Source organism: Staurois parvus, unplaced genomic scaffold, assembly GCF_062004578.1.
Source record: "Staurois parvus isolate SC_StPar_1 unplaced genomic scaffold, SC_StPar_1.0 ptg000243l, whole genome shotgun sequence".
In the NCBI taxonomy this organism is placed as follows: domain Eukaryota; kingdom Metazoa; phylum Chordata; class Amphibia; order Anura; family Ranidae; genus Staurois; species Staurois parvus.
Genome location: NW_028318039.1, coordinates 14,402,265 through 14,419,604, shown reverse-complemented (window position 1 = coordinate 14,419,604; position 17,340 = coordinate 14,402,265). Strand labels below are relative to the sequence as shown.

The 17,340-nt window shown below is 39.6% G+C and overlaps 1 protein-coding gene across 1 annotated transcript in view; it reads right to left on the bottom strand.

Moving 5' to 3' along the window:
• The window catches only part of GPC6 (glypican 6), an 885,938-nt gene that overhangs the window by 337,348 nt on the left and 531,250 nt on the right, over positions 1–17,340 (bottom strand). The window contains exon 4 of the mRNA XM_089680474.1: positions 8,940–9,105. Within this exon, the coding sequence (XP_089536600.1) occupies positions 8,940–9,105 (166 nt within the window). The remainder of the gene's footprint in view (positions 1–8,939; positions 9,106–17,340) is intronic.

The window sequence follows — 17,340 nt, the reverse complement described above, 5'->3', positions numbered from 1 at the left end:
TGTAATTTGATGTCTTTTGGAGATTTTTCCATCTTTCCTTGGCTTCTTTATGCACATTAATACAAATTTTTAGTGGGGTGCCCAAACTTTCGATCCCCACTGTATATATATATATATATATATATATATATATATATACAGCATACTGTTTAATGGACAGTATCAGGTATCGGTGGGTGACAAGGATCTTTCTACAATGTAGATCCACAGGTAGTTACTGTGATTGCTAATACTATGTTATCTCTAACAAATGGGTATATTTTTTGGTAAATGATAGAAAAACATAAAACATACTGCCCACTCCCTCCATATGTTATATAAAATATAAATATTTTATATGTGGGACACTTGGTGTGAAAGATCTGTTTTGCCAAGTTTGCAGAAATGTCAGATGTGCTATGTTTAAGTGCTGTACATAATTACCGTTCTGCCCTTCTGTGCAGATATTTTCTAACATCTTTTGTCAGAATCACTAGGCTAACACATAACATGCCATAATATTTATGCTGATATGAGGATAGTAAGTAATTGTAGCATTGTTGAGTGTATGGCAATAAAGTAAATGTAAGAGCTGCGCTGATCCCTTGTCATCTCTTGTTATTTGTCTGTATTTTCTATTTGCTTTCAAATCACTGCAATGAGAATTGCTATTGAAGGATTTACTAGTTTGTGTCACCTCAAATGGCACGTCTGAGATTTTCCTGGCATGTATTATTTTTCTATTCCTTGCTGTTAAAAGTATGGATTTTGTAGCCTTTAAACTGTTGTAAACATTCAACTGAAAAGGGAACAGAACCACAGGACACTTCATATTTGAAAAGGCTTAAAGATATTTCACGATGTAGCCCAATCAGCTATTTGAAGGGTACCTGTCACCTAACCATTAACTGTATGCATACATTTTTACTATATGTTGTGGAATTCTAAAGTTTATTTCAGTGCTCTGCTTATTACATGATGACACAAAGTTTCAAAAACAGACACTATTCTTTAGTACGTCATGCAAGCTATTATTTTAAATATGCATTTAGATTTAAATCATTTTATTTCATGGCCCCAAGCAATATGTTGATAGCTAACTGCTATCTTATAATAAACATTCCTAACTCAACTAATATTTGATCAGTGATCAGAACTGAGTCTGTAGTTCTCCTTTAACTATGTCTGTTTGTCCCATAGTGGTACTATATGTCCACTTAAGTATACTGTAAGCAAGAAAGTACAGTATATCGCAGTAGAGTAGGGACTGGCCAAAGAGGGATCATTTTGATGCAGTTGACCAGCTTCAACATGTATTGTAATATATGCAAGCCAAGAATGCCTGTTTTATGCAAAAGTTTGCTAGGAATATGTAAGGATGCACAGCAGTGCACACAGCAGAATATGTTAACCCAGCATTTCATAATCCTGATATATGCCTGCTGTATCATGTAGGTGTATAAAAAAGTATCCTGTACTCTTTGTATTGCTTCCTTTGTATGAAATACCTGGTGTTCCTTCCTGTCCCTCTACTTTCCTATTAAAAATTGATCACTCTGGACATGAAATCACAGCATGGTCAGTTCTCTAGCTGTGCTGGGTACTCAGTCTGCTCTCCTTCAATGTTCGGGTTTGTGATGACATGTCCCCCCCCCCCCCAGCACAGCCACTCACTGTGAAGATCAGTGTCCTGCTGTTTCTCCTCCCCCCATCTTGTTATGCAGCTGAGAATAGAGGGATTGTGATAATTTATAAGAAAAAGGAAAAAAGAGGTATTTCTAATGTTTTTATATGTATACATATTTTTATTACACATATTTATTTTATTAAAAACCCATATGTATAGGTGAGTGAGCATAAAATGCATTAAAATGCTATGAAGTAAAAAACCTTCTGCCTTTAGGACCACTTTAAACTAGGCTTTAATGAAAATATACAGTATGTCAAGAAGTGCACTAGCCACTTCAGTAGATCATGTCATCTAGGAAAATCTAAAAAATATCACAAAGACCCAGGACTACAGTATACCAAAACAAGATCTGATATGTTTTGTATAGATTAAAGTATACCTTATTTAGTTACATTGGTTGCCTTAGCAATGGAATACACCAAGTATTTTGCTATCCCCAACAATGTCAATTAAAGTAGAGCTAAATTCACTGTTGGTCTCTGGAGCTCTTGCTCATAATGTACAAGAATGTTAAGTATACTTTCACACTAAGGGACACTTATACTCTAGTTTGCTTTCTTCCAGTAATACGAGGTCCACACACCCCATCAAGATTTCGTCCATGCCCCCTCTTGGCTTCTCCTGGTCTTCTTCAGAGTCTACTGCCTTTTTTGGTCCACTGCTGGGAAGCCACTGATGAACTCTACATGCTAGAGATGCATCATCCCAGTACCAGAACCCATTATCTGCTTATTACAAATGCCGGGACTGGGATGGAAGCAAGCCAGTATGGTACACTGCACTGCATGTACATTGCAAGCATCATACAAAAAGAAAAAGAATGAAATGCTTAAACCTTAGACTTATGAAGCTGTTTTTTGGCAGAAAAGACCTTTAAAGCAACTTCTACCAAAAAGCTGCATTTGCTAGCATTTTTTTTTCATTTTTAACTTTGGTTCCTTTTATTTAATTATTTTTATTGTACAAGCAAGCATTTAATACAGGGCACATCAGTGACACAGGTTGTGCTGTGTGTTTCTCGAAAGAGAGAACAGAAGTAATTTCTCGCTTTAAAACCTTCTCTCCAATTGAATCACTGTACATAACTACACAGAGCAGGGAGGAGAGGATGAGCCATTCATAGTACTCAATTCAATTGAATTTGTAATTGCAACATCAGCTATTATTCTCTGCAAAAATCAGACTTTTTAAAGGAAAGTGGTGAAGGTTAAGCTGGTAAACATTGAAAAACAAGCCTAAAATTGCACTTGTTAGCAGGGAATGGTAAATCTATTAAATGTGTGTAATATGTCACATTTTGTGTGAAAAATATACTTTTAAAATAGTAAGACAGTAAATAACAGATTTACAAAAACACTTTAGGTTCCTCTTAATAAAGACCTATGGCGAGTATGGGTAATTCATCAAGATCCTTCCTAAGACAGCAATAAAGATACATAAGATCTGAAATTTTGCAATTTTAAGGGCTCATGTAGACGGGACATTTGGAAAAATCTTCTGAATGATGGAAACTGATTGCTGGAAAATGTAGGTTAAAAAACGTCACTTTAGCCACGTTTGCATACCACATTTATGTGAGTTTGCATTCAGAAGCTTTTTTAAAAGATAACCTCAGGAGACCCTCCCAAATGCCCAGAATGCACTGAAAAATAGTAAATAGTTAACTATTTCAGACATTTTGAGAGAAATAGAGAGAGAAGAAGCAGGGAGAGCAGTATGTGTTGACATGACCTATCTTTTTTGGTTGTATTCATTATGGATCCCATCATGAGCATATGCAGCACGTTCTACCATTTTTTCCTTCACTGGATAACGTGTGTACTCTCCAGCGCCTCAGGAAATGCACAGCCAAAGGAAAGCCAAGGGAACAAGGACAGCGACAACCAAAGGAGATGCTTCAGGGGTGCAGCCCTCCTGAGACGGGGAGATCAACCACTAGATAAAGAATAAACAGGTGGCGCACACACCTAGTGCATTATCCAAGGTGTATTCAACGGTATAAAGGATAAAAAACATACTCACAGACAAAGCATGTATCTAAAAAGCATGTACATTATGAAGATGGCCACAATGGCAAGCAAGTTGTTCCAAATGTGGTCAAATGGCTGACTCATTTCGGGGACCCTTTCCTCAGAGCTGCTGACCAGCCTCTAGGACTGGTCCAGATCTGTAGTGGATATGGTGGACCAAGGGTAGGGGCCTTGCTGCTGATGCCTCTTTATTTTTTCCTTCACTCGAAACCTGCAACTGACTGCGCTGCTGTACCAGGTCCATTTGAATACATGGAAAATGCTTTGCACTAGACAGCATCTGGATATGGAACAGTTAAAAAACACTTCTAAACGCAAACGCTTATAAATGCAGTTAACTGCGTTTACAAGTGTTTACACACGTTTACAAGCATTTGGCATTTTTAATCTACTCCTGAACGCAAGTTTGGTGCTTTCAAAAAAATGACTGAAAAACTCAACTGCCTGTAAACGACTGTAAATGACTATATGTACATGGACACATAGGAAAACATTTGGGAGAGTTCAGGGGCTACTGAAAAAAACACTGAACAGCTCCAGAACTTCAGTTTAGCAGCTGCAGTGTACATGAGCCCTTAGGCTTACATGGACTACATCAAAGAATGCCATGTTGTTTAGAACACACAAAAAACATATGCTGTCTTAAATAGGCTTTCTTTCCTTCCACAGGTAAAACTTTTAACGGAACATTATATTTTCTTACAGAAATGTGCCCACACATAAAAAGCAGTGGTAATAATCTTTCACATTTGATATTTATTACTGAATGTTATGTTTTTCCTATAACTTTCTCGTATGTCTGCAAACAGAATCAAGGGCAGCATTAAATACATTATCTTAGCACGACATTTAACATTCTTGCTAGCTACTATTACATTGTGATCACACAGACTGGAGATACCCTACAGGACCAGAATGAACCATAAGGTTTGAGAATTAAAAATAGACTTGCAAATGTTTATGCAGTGAGAATTGTGTTAACAGATTAGTTGTGTTTCTTTTATGCTTTTATGCTGTAAATAAAGCAACTGGTCCACAGAAAAGTAACAAACAGAACAGAAGAAAATCTTATGCCCTCTATGCTATCCTGTGGGAGACCATCACTGCCGTGAAAACCCATAATATGAAGCTCTCTACGAACTGTTGTTATGCTAATCTGAAGGCCACATGAAGTTTGGAGGTCTTTAGCTATTGACTCTGCAGACAGCATGCGCTGACCCCACTCTGTCATTTTACAAGGCCTACCACTTCATGGCTGAGTTGCTGTTGTTCCCAGTTGCTTCCACTTTGTTATAACAGCACTAACAGTTGTGGTGTGAACCTCCTGCGCTCAAGATGATTTTAAACAATAATATTAATAGCGAGAAGCTGCCAACATTAAATCATACAGTCAGGTCCATAAATATTGGGACATCGACACAATTCTAACATTTTTGGCTCTATACACCACCACAATGGATTTGAAATGAAAGGAACAAGATGTGCTTTAACTGCAGACTGTCAGCTTTAATTTGAGGGCATTTACATCCAAATCAGGTGAACGGTGTAGGAATTACAAAAGTTTGCATATGTGCCTCCCACTTGTTAAGGGACCAAAAGTAATGGGACAGAATAATAATCATAAATCAAACTTTCACTTTTTAATACTTGGTTGCAAATCCTTTGCAGTCAATTACAGCCTGAAGTCTGGAACGCATAGACATCACCAAACGTTGGGTTTCATCCCTGGTGATGCTCTGCCAGGCCTCTACTGCAACTGTCTTCAGTTCCTGCTTGTTCTTGGGGCATTTTCCCTTCAGTTTTGTCTTCAGCAAGTGAAATGCATGCTCAATCGGATTCAGGTCAGGTGATTGACTTGGCCATTGCATAACATTCCACTTCTTTCCCTTAAAAAACTCTTTGGTTGCCTTTGCAGTATGCTTTGGGTCATTGTTCATCTGCACTGTGAAGCGGCTTCCAATGAGTTGTGAAGCCTTTGGCTGAATATGAGCAGATAATATTGCCCGAAACACTTCAGAATTCATCCTGCTGCTTTTGTCAGCAGTCACATCATCAATAAATACAAGAGAACCAGTTCCATTGGCAGCCATACATGCCCACGCCATGACACTACCACCACCATGCTTCACTGATGAGGTGGTATGCTTAGGATCACGAGCAGCTCCTTTCCTTCTCCATACTCTTCTCTTCCCATCACTCTGGTACAAGTTGATCTTGGTCTCATCTGTCCATAGGATGTTATTCCAGAACTGTGAAGGCTTTTTTAGATGTCGTTTGGCAAACTCTAATCTGGCCTTCCTGTTTTTGAGGCTCACCAGTGGTTTACATCTTGTGGTGAACCCTCTGTATTCACTCTGGTGAAGTCTTCTCTTGATTGTTGACTTTGACACACATACACCTACCTCCTGGAGAGTGTTCCTGATCTGACCAACTGTTGTGAAGGGTGTTTTCTTCACCAGGGAAAGAATTCTTCGCTCATCCACCACAGTTGTTTTCCGTGGTCTTCCGGGTCTTTTGGTGTTGCTGAGCTCACCGGTGCGTTCCTTCTTTTTAACAATGTTCCAAACAGTTGTTTTGGCCACGCCTAATGTTTTTGCTATCTCTCTGATGGGTTTGTTTTGTTTTTTCAGCCTAATGATGGCTTGCTTCACTGATAGTGACAGCTCTTTGGATCTCATCTTGAGAGTTGACAGCAACAGATTCCAAATGCAAATAGCACACTTGAAATGAACTCTGGACCTTTTATCTGTTCATTGTAATTGGGATAATGAGGGAATAACACACACCTGTGTGGAACAGCTGAGAAGCCAATTGTCCCATTACTTTTGGTTCCTTTAACAAGTGGGAGGCACATATGCAAACTGTTGTAATTCCTACTCCGTTCACCTGATTTGGATGTAAATACCCTCATATTAAAGCTGACAGTCTGCAGTTAAAGCACATCTTGTTTGTTTCATTTCAAATCCATTGTGGTGATGTATAGAGCCAAAAATGTTAGAATTGTGTCGATGTCCCAATATTTATGGACCTGACTGTATATCCAATGATCCTCAAAAATTAAATTGTGAAAAAATTTAGCGCTAATCGCTTATATTCAAATAAATCAATGTGCAAATAAATCCCCTCAATTATAAGTGAATAAACGTGTCTACTATAAATAACCTCGTGCTTATAAAAAACACGAAAAACACAAAAAAGCTCCTATAGTGATGGTGAAAAAAACAGTCCTTTTGACTGATATAACAGTGCGCTGAGCCCTGAGGAAGTCACATGATACTGTGACGCAACGCGTCGGCCCGACGTAGTGACGTACTTCCAGCGTGGCGGCCATCTTGGTACACCTCTTTGCACTCTGTACACCCATGCAGATGACATCCAAGAGCATGTGGTGGGAGCCTTGATTTGCATTAATCTGATGTAAGTGCGCATTCTATTTTACCATTTTTTGGCAATAAACATATTACACAATGGAAGCTTGTGTTTTATGTTACATGTGAGTGGTTAGCGCAGTACGTGACCCTGCCTGGAGAAGGAGCCAATATTGGAGTTCTGATCCCCAGAGGAAGATCTGCACATAGTGGGAGCTGTCGTTTGGAGTGATACTAACCTGGAGTATCTGTGAGAGGGATCCTATTGAAACGCTTTGACTCGCAAGGGTCGAGACTGTAAGGTGAGAGGCTAATTCAGCCGGTGATCGGATGATCTTTTGTACAGCCATCAATCCACATTTTTACACGGATATCAGCACGAGTTGATTTGTTCACTGGAGTGTGATTATTGAAAGCTGGACTTTAAAAACGCATGAAAATAGATCATTGTGTGTATACTATTGCACTAATTATAGTTCACATTTGCACATGAGGTTGTTTTATCCACTTTATGGGATTTGTGTAGGTGTGTATATATATATATATATATATATTAGTGCACATTGTGTGTTTATGTATATTTGTTAAAATACGCACTGTTATATCAGTAAAAAAAGGACTGTTTTTTTCATCATCACTATAGGAGCTTTTTTGTGTTTTTCGTGTTTTTTATAAGCACGAGGTTATTTATAGTAGACACGTTTATTCACTTATAATTGAGGGGATTTATTTGCACATTGATTTATTTGAATATAAGCGATTAGCGCTACATTTTTTCACAATTTAAGCACTAACAGTTGACCGTGGAATATTTAGTAGCAAAGAAATTTCATGGATTGGACTTATTGCACAGGTACCACACTTGAATTCACTGAGCTCCTGAGAGCGACACATTCTTTCACAAATGTTTGTAGAAGCAGTCTGCATGCCTAGGTGCTTGATTTCTTACACCTGTGGCCATTGAGGTGATTGGAACACCTGAATCCAATGATTTGGAGGGCTATCCCAATACTTTTGTCAATATGAAAACTATCTCATATAGACATTGTTAACTGACTCCAGTAGTATATATTAATAGCAAGCCTGAAATACAACTCCCAGTACAGCTATTTGTGTAGAAAGGATGAAACTGGCTGGTGGCTTCCAGGACAATATTAGTAAACCTTAAGGCTAGGTTCACATCTGTGTAGGTGATTGATGCTGCAGACAGCACCTGTTCCCACAACAGCAACCACTCACACAGAAAAATGCTGGAGATGTGTGTGGGTGCCATTAATCCTAATGGAACGCCGCATGCTCTGAAAATCACTCCTTCATGGGAAACGCACTGCACTTGCAGTTCCAGTGCTGAGTATGATCCAAAAATGGAGCAGTGACCTTTTCCCTGTGTTTCAGGAGGCACTGCAGCCAATACAAATGAATGGGTTACCATGCCCACACAAAACACAGCTTGCAGAGTTGCATCAGGGTGAACCAGGCTGAGCCTACTTTTGAGAAATGTACAAGAAGTTATCACTCTTCTCTTGCTATCGCCCTGTTGTACTGGAGTACATGATAACTAAAGCACATATAGTTTTATGTTTCCTTACAGCTCTGCTTGATATTGCATCACACTGTGCTGATATGTGTACCACAAATTTTGCCAATAATCCCTACATCAACACACTCTGCAACATCATAAATCATACATCACACAACCATATAGTCTTTGACTGTACCTTGTTATAGAAATTACACACTGCCTTAAGTTAATATCATTCCACCAGATGCTTAGTAATAATTTTAAAAAACTTAATTTTTATACTTCAGTGAAAAAATATTATAAATCAAGTGATAATTATGAAAGATCAATGGTTAAATCAATATCCATACCAACAAAGAGATTCCACTCAATGTCCAAATCAGCTTGATTAGCCAAGCAGCCTTTCATCACATTGAGGCAGTAGTTTTGGCAGGGTTTCAGTGTGGGCAGTCCACGACAGTATGGGCAATACAACATCTTCAAGAGTGCCCGAATGCACCCTGAATTTGGGCTGAGCTGTAAAATAAAAGACACAGTTTAGGAACAGCTCTGACTGAAAAAAAAATCACTAAATTAGATTATGTTTGTAAGGAGGGAATATGGCTAGAAACTGAAAAACTTCAACTAAGTTTGAAACAATGTAATTCAAAACATTAAGGTATATGTAATTCTCAACAATGAATACCTCTTATTTGCTCTCCTTTGGTCTGTTAAATATACCATTGAAATCATCTTAATATATCCATTAGGTGCACATGTCCAATATTATTTCAAGGAGGCTATTTAGCTTTCCCTTACCTTGAGCTGCAAATTGATTAGCAATTATAACCAACTGTGATCAATCAGCGCAATCACCTAAATCCAAAATAGTATTAAATACCCCTTTGTTGCTTGCTGAACTCAAAAACAGTGGATCCCACCTCACTATCTAAATATATTCACAAATTACTAGTGCAGCGCAACTCTCTAAATTAGTAATTGTTAGAAAACATAAATACTCCTGTGAAAAACATATACAAGTGATAAACTAAAGAGTCCATAAACAATCCCCTCAGTGACGTGTATCACTTCAGTGGATTTCTTCTTCTTTAGTAATATTCAGTGATCCTCCACCAATAATGACCCCCTTCTAATAACTTATGTAAAGGATTTTTAGATGTTAAAGGTTTCTATACATGTACGAAATGCCTAGCATGTTAATCAAAAAAGAATTTGTGATTTTAGGGCAACAGCCACAGGTTTCTTCTATAAATTGAAGGATCTCATATCATGTACCACTGAAGGGGTGGTGTATATGATGGAGTGCCCTTGTTCACTTCAGTATGTGGGGTGTACCTCTAGACCTTTACACGTGAACATATTAATAATAATAAGAAAGGTAAGAAGGAACATAGTGTTTCTAAACATTTTAGAGAAGTTCATGGGAAAGACTCCACAGGATTAAAATTCTGGGGTGTGGAAAAAGTCAATAAACAGTGGAGAGGAGGTCATTTTATACGGTTTTTGAGTCAGAGGGAATCCTTTTGGATTTTTGAAACCAAGGTTCTGTCACCGAGGGGTCTTAATATTGATTTTGATTTAAATTGTTTTATTAGTAATAGTTGAGTGCTTTAGTTGGCATATATTCTTGTATGCATTTGCATTTTGGTGTATTTAAGTCAGGTATTGTAATGACACAGCTCAGGTATATGCATATTATTCATCATTTATGTTTTTATGCATCAGGGTTTTAGGGAGGTAGCCTTGGTAGATTTGCGGTTAATGTGTAGGCATTTGGTCTTTTGTGTGGAGGATGGGAGAGAGTGTTCTCTGCCGAAGTTAGGTGGGAATCTCCAGTCACCCTCACTTAAGATAGTTGCCGGTGTACTTCTGGTGGTTCGTGTGAGAAGAGGCCAGTATTGGCACTTCCGCCCAAAGATGATGACTCACTTTCGGTGTTTCCAGGACCAATTGGACACAAGTTGGGGGAATGTGTGGTTATAAAAAGGTTGTGTTAGAAGGGCTCTTCACCTACTGAGGAAGCCCTGAGAGGGGGTGCAACGCGTCTAGGAAGGAGGAGCCAGTTTTTATGCTTTTTATGCAAGATCAATTTTGGTTTGATTGAGTGAAAGGCAAGAGGAGATAAGAAGATATGTCACTGTGACTGAGGAATTGAGTACACCCAGATGAGCGCATATTTTCTTTTCTTGAGATGAGCAGGTTTTTCACCTGGTGTGGTGGAGGATCACTGAATATTACTAAAGAAGATATTCACGGAAGTGCGTGACTGAGCGGATTGTTTATGGACTCTTTAGTTTATCACTTGTATATGTTTTTTACAGGAATATTTATGTTGTCTAACACTTATTAATTTAGAGAGTTGCGCTACACTAGTAATTTGTGAATATACAGTGGGGATCGAAAGTTTGGGCACCCCAGCTAAAAATTTGTATTAATGTGCATAAAGAAGCCAAGGAAAGATGGAAAAATCTCCAAAAGGCATCAAATTACAGATTAGACATTCTTATAATATGTCAACAAAAGTTAGATTTTATTTCCATCATTTACACTTTCAAAATAACAGAAAACAAAAAAATGGCGTCTGCAAAAGTTTGGGCACCCTGCAGAATTTATAGCATGCACTGCCCCCTTTGCAAAGCTGAGACCTGCCAGTGTCATGGATTGTTCTCAGTCATCGTCTGGGAAGACCAGGTGATGTCAATCTCAAAGGTTTTAAATGCCCAGACTCATCTGACCTAGCCCCAACAATCAGCACCATGGGTTCTTCTAAGCAGTTGTCTAGAAAACTGAAACTGAAAATAGTTAACGCTCACAAAGCTGGAGAAGGCTATAAGAAGATAGCAAAGCGTTTTCAGATGTCAATATCCTCTGTTCGGAATGTAATTAAGAAATGGCAGTCATCAGGAACAGTGGAAGTTAAAGCAAGATCTGGAAGACCAAGAAAAATATCAGACAGAACAGCTCGCAGGATTGTGAAAAAAACAATTCAAAACCCAAGTTTGACTGCACGATCCCTCCAGAAAGATCTGGCAGACACTGGAGTTGTGGTACACTATTCCACTATAAAGAGATACTTGTACAAATATGGTCTTCATGGAAGAGTCATTAGAAGAAAACCTTTTCTACGTCCTCACCACAAAAATCATCGTTTGAACTTTGCAAATGAACATATAGACAAGCCTGATGCATTTTGGAAACAAGTTCTGTGGACCGATGAGGTTAAAATTGAACTTTTTGGCCGGAATGAGCAAAGGTACGTTTGGAGAAGAAGGGGCACAGAATTTAATGAAAAGAACCTCTGTCCAACTGTTAAGCATGGGGTTGGATCAATCATGCTTTGGGGTTGTGTTGCAGCCAGTGGCACAGGGAACATCTCACGAGTAGAAGGAAAAATGGATTCAATAAAATTTCAGCAAATTTTGGATGGTAACTTGATGCCATCTGTGAAAAAGCTGAAGTTAAAGAGAGGATGGCTTCTACAAATGGATAATGATCCTAAACACACCTCAAAATCCACGGGGGATTACATCAAGAGGCGTAAACTGAAGGTTTTGCCATGGCCTTCACAATCTCCTGACCTCAACATAATTGAAAATCTGTGGATAGACCTTAAAAGAGCAGTGCGTGACAGACAGCCCAGAAATCCCAAAGAACTGGAAGACTTTTGTAAGGAAGAATGGGCAAAGATACCTCAAACAAGAATTGAAAGACTCTTGGCTGGCTACAAAAAGCGTTTACAAGCTGTGATACTTGCAAAAGGGGGCAATACAAGATATTAACTCTGCAGGGTGCCCAAACTTTTGCAGATGCCATTTTTTGTTTTCTGTTATTTTGAAAGTGTAAATGATGGAAATAAAATCTAACTTTTGTTGACATATTATAAGAATGTCTAATCTGTAATTTGATGCCTTTTGGAGATTTTTCCATCTTTCCTTGGCTTCTTTATGCACATTAATACAAAGTTTTTGCTGGGGTGCCCAAACTTTCGATCCCCACTGTATATCTGAGAGTGGGAGTGGTTGAGTAATTTAGCAAAAGGTACTGGGCAGGGCTGACTTTGCTGACAGAGACATTTGCTGAACCTCTAACCATGTGGGATGAATGGGTGAGTCATACCAAACACTGTGCCAGCCTAATTTTCTTGAAACATTTCTAGTAACAAAAATGGTAAGATTTACATCCAAGGTCTATTCTAGGCATTCCTGAGGTGTCACCTTATATGGAACCAGCCCAGTTTAAGACACATTTGACACAAAGCAGAGAAAGTTGAATGGAATGCAGAGATGTCATAAACTTCCACAAGGTTTTAATGAGGCCAGTCGCAAATACTCATCTAATCAAAACACATCCTAAGTCTCTTTTTTAACTATAAGAATCAAACTTTATTCATGATCCATAATTCCCACTGTCATGGACTTACCTTCATAAAAGATACAATTTTGTTAGACATCAAACATCTTGCTTTACAAAGGCCAGGGAGCCTTTCTGGATGAAAGCAGAACTCTTTTTAAAAAGTTCATGGATAGGGGGTTACCTCAAAATAGATCCTTTTAGATCATTTTGTAAAGCCAGAGATACATCAAGAGACTTACTACTAAAGAATTAAAAAAAAAAAAAAAAGACAACAGTAATGTGGTATGATTGATTGATAGACACCTACTGTCAACAAGCTGGTGAAATTTATAATAGCTTACAGAAATATTGGTGGTTTTCCTGGACGATAAGGTTCTGAGAGACTGCTTATCACCTACTCTATATGTAATCTATTAGAAATTAAAGAATTTAAGAGATATACTGGTACATAGTTATTCTAAACAGGATAGAGGGGGCAAGCAATTGCCATTATGGCTGCCACAGAAACCAAATGGCTCCTTCCACATGTACAGCATGTCCTTTTGTTCCCACAGTGAAGGAAACCCAAAAAACGGTGAAAAACCGACCAGTAGTGAGGCATTTCTGGAACAAACACAGGGGTAAACCTGATGGTTTCAAATTTTGGTTTGTATAGGACATTAAATTGGAGAGATTTGGATAGAATGCAGCTAAGAGCTGAAGAAAAATAGATTTTTAGATTGGGATCTAGGGCCCTTTACAGTAGGACTTAATAAAGGTTTCACATTTATGCCATTTATACACGAATAAATTGATAATGCTTGCTGCAATCTGATGTTTCTCTCTGTGTGCATCTGTTTTGGTTATTCCCTAATAAATAAAGTTATATACTGGAAAAAAGTTAAAAGTTGGTAAAAACGTAGAAAGAAAATTGTCGGTATGAATCTAAACATGTATGGTACAATTGATATGACTAATAGTAGTTTGCCAATTGACCAAAGGGGGGAGCTCCTGTCTGAACTGGACTCCTGTTTGCTTACTAGTGGTGACTAAATTATATCAATTAATTGTAAGTTATAGATGGTGGCTGCCTTCATTGCACGTGTTGTTTTGTGTTTGAGCACACTTTTTATCTAAAATTACACTTTTTTCACTGCTAAGCCCTTTTATGGGTGAAACATGTTGAGTTTTGGGCTTGGAATGCTTGCTTTTGCTCTATATTATCAGTCTTTGTCAGATATGTGATAGTTGGGGCCCTTTGCCTCTTACCTCTCCACCAACAATCATTTTTCATTAGAAGAATAAATGAATTGATTACATTTCCCATTATCCCCTTCCTATGTTGTGAGAGGAAGTTGAGGGATCACCAACTTAAACAGTACTACACTGCTAACATTGGTAATTTCTGTAATTGGTCATCACAGCAATCCCATGGCACAGAGCCACTCTGCTTGGCTCTATGTCTTTAGCACCCTGCTGTCTAATGGCAGTGGCTTTGTGTGTGTGCACAAAGGTAAACAACATAGATATTCGCATAAGCCTATCAGCCCTAGTAGGGGTGTTTTCTGCCTGTTTAGTTACAATGGCCTTACTTAAGATGGTTAAAGGGATAGAACATGGGAAAATACACACTGTATGTATTTCAGAAATGTGCTGCATATGTTTTTTTTTGCCTTGACATATACTTTTTATGAAATATTGAAATGTCTCTGTTTAACGCTGCAGCACCTAGCTTAACCTTCCACAGAGGGCTGTATTTGACGTACAGAAACACATCCTTTGGCAGGCAAAACAACTGCCATATATGTATTTCGGTTCTGTATTTAATTTTATGCCTAGAGTTCATCTTTAACCAAAGACACAACTTCTTTATAACATATACAATATAGTAGGACTGCTTCTAGAAAACAGCTCTGATTTTAACTGAGCCTCCTGCATCCTCACTATGTCCCCCTGTTCATTCTCTCTGATATACTACACATATTACCCTGGAAGCTAAAAACACAGTATGATGTTAGAATGGTTTCCATCAGGATGTCATTCTCTCTTCCCAAGTAAAGCAGTATTTATAAATGCAGTCACACTTCATGCTGCAGACACCTGACAGCTGGAAAAGAACAAATCTGTATATTTAAATATGGATGTTGTCTTAAACAGTCAGCAGGGTGCTGAATAATATGGCCCTAATACTGTGTTTTGTGTGAATAATGAATGTCAGAGAGAAGTTCCATGTCACAAGGTGCTTTTCTTGAGGTCAACTTCGAAGGCAAAAGTTACAAAGAGAGTGAGCATTCTTTGCTTTCTCAATTCAGGGAGAACTATGGCAAACATATTCAGTCCCATAAAACCTAGGGCTGTGAAGATTGTGCCCGTGAAAAATTAATCTCATAAATGATGCTGATAAATTAATCATTTTATAGTCTATTAATTTGATCAACCAGAGCAATGCTTAGGCAGCTTTTGTGCAGGTTCATACACATTAATTAGCACTCTTATTCTTTAAGTTACGACATTGAGTTCAGATGTCAGATAGTGAAATATGCTGCAAATCAGGTGAATATGTTCCATGCAAATTAGTAAAATAGCACTATACCCTCTCCAGGCAGTGACTGGTATATTGAAGTTGAAGCAGATTGGAGATGTCTATCAAGTCTAGTCCACCTGGAGACATCTCCAAGTACCTTCTTTATGTCTCTGGGTGGGTGCAATAAATATCTTTTAAAAATAAACATTATTTCAACCCAGATAGATCAAGATAAGTAATGGGTCAAATATCTGGATATCCCCTTTTTTCCCGAGCATGTGTTCTTTTTTGATTCCTAGTTATAAAAGCATATTTGAAGGTTTTGTTCATTAGGGAAATTTGTAATTTCACCCTTTTTCTTGTAATTCTTTTATATATAAAGTAAAGTCACCGAACACAAAAATGTGAATTCCAAACGTGCACATAAAGATGGCAGGATTACAACATTCCCAATAATACATATTCGGATAACTAATAACGGTGACTAGCAAATACATTGTATGTGATTTCGGAAGTCATGCTTTAGTACAAACAAAATTTGAAAATCAGCCTCAGTGCGAGGTATGTGAGAAATTATTCATACAGTAGGTCCAAGAAAATGCTTGAACATACCGTATTTTTCGCTCCATAAGACGCACTTTTTTCCCCCCAAAAAAGGGGGGAAAATGTCAGTGCGTCTTATGGAGCGAATATAAAGCGGCCGGTCCGGTATTTTTGCGGCCACCATGTCAGAATACCGGGCCGGCCGCTCAGCTGTTGTCTCCTGCAGGGCCTTACCTGTTCCTCGCTCCAGCGCTGCACAGTCTTCACGCGCTGGCTTCTGTGACAGCCGGGTGCCCACTGCGCATGTGCTGCGCTTTGTGAATGATCCGGTGTCTTCTGGGACACATAAAAGGTCCCAGAAGGCGCCGGGCCATTCACAAAGCGCAGCGCTTCTTGCACATGCGCAGTGGGCACCCGGCTGTCACAGAAGCCGGCCCGGGAAGAAGAGGGAAGGCAACTCCGCGGAAGTGGGAGCGGGTACCTGTCAAATTCAGGTACCCACTCCCCCTCCCTCCCCAAAGGTCAGCAGTCTCTGGTCATTCCCTTCACTGTCTGCAGTCTGCGGTCATTCCCTGCACTGTCTGCAGTCTCTGGTCACTCCCTGCACTGTCCGCAGTCTCTGGTCATTCCCTGCACTGTCTGCAGTCTCTGGTCATTCCCTGCACTGTCCGCAGTCTCTGGTCATTCCCTGCACTGTCTGCAGTCTCTGGTCATTCCCTGCACTGTCCGCAGTCTCTGGTCATTCCCTGCACTGTCCGCAGTCTCTGGTCATTCTCTGCACTGTCCGCAGTCTCTGGTCATTCCCTGCACTGTCCGCAGTCTCTGGTCATTCACTGTACTGTCCGCAGTCTCTGGTAATCCCCTGCACTGTGTCCGCAGTCTCTGGTCATCTCCTGCACTGTGTCCGCAGTCTCTGGTCATCCTCTGCACTGTCCGCAGTCTCTGGTCATTCCCTGCACTGTCCGCAGTCTCTGGTCATTCACTGTACTGTCCGCAGTCTCTGGTAATCCCCTGCACTGTGTCCGCAGTCTCTGATCATCTCCTGCACTGTCCGCAGTCTCTGGTCATTCCCTGCACTGTCCGCAGTCTCTGGTCATTCCCTGCACTGTCCGCAGTCTCTGGTCATTCTCTGCACTGTCCGCAGTCTCTGGTCATTCCCTGCACTGTCCGCAGTCTCTGGTCATTCACTGTACTGTCCGCAGTCTCTGGTAATCCCCTGCACTGTGTCCGCAGTCTCTGGTCATCTCCTGCACTGTGTCCGCAGTCTCTGGTCATCCCCTGCACTGTGTCCGCAGTCTCTGGTCATCTCCTGCACTGTGTCCGCAGTCTCTGGTCATCTTCTGCACTGTGTC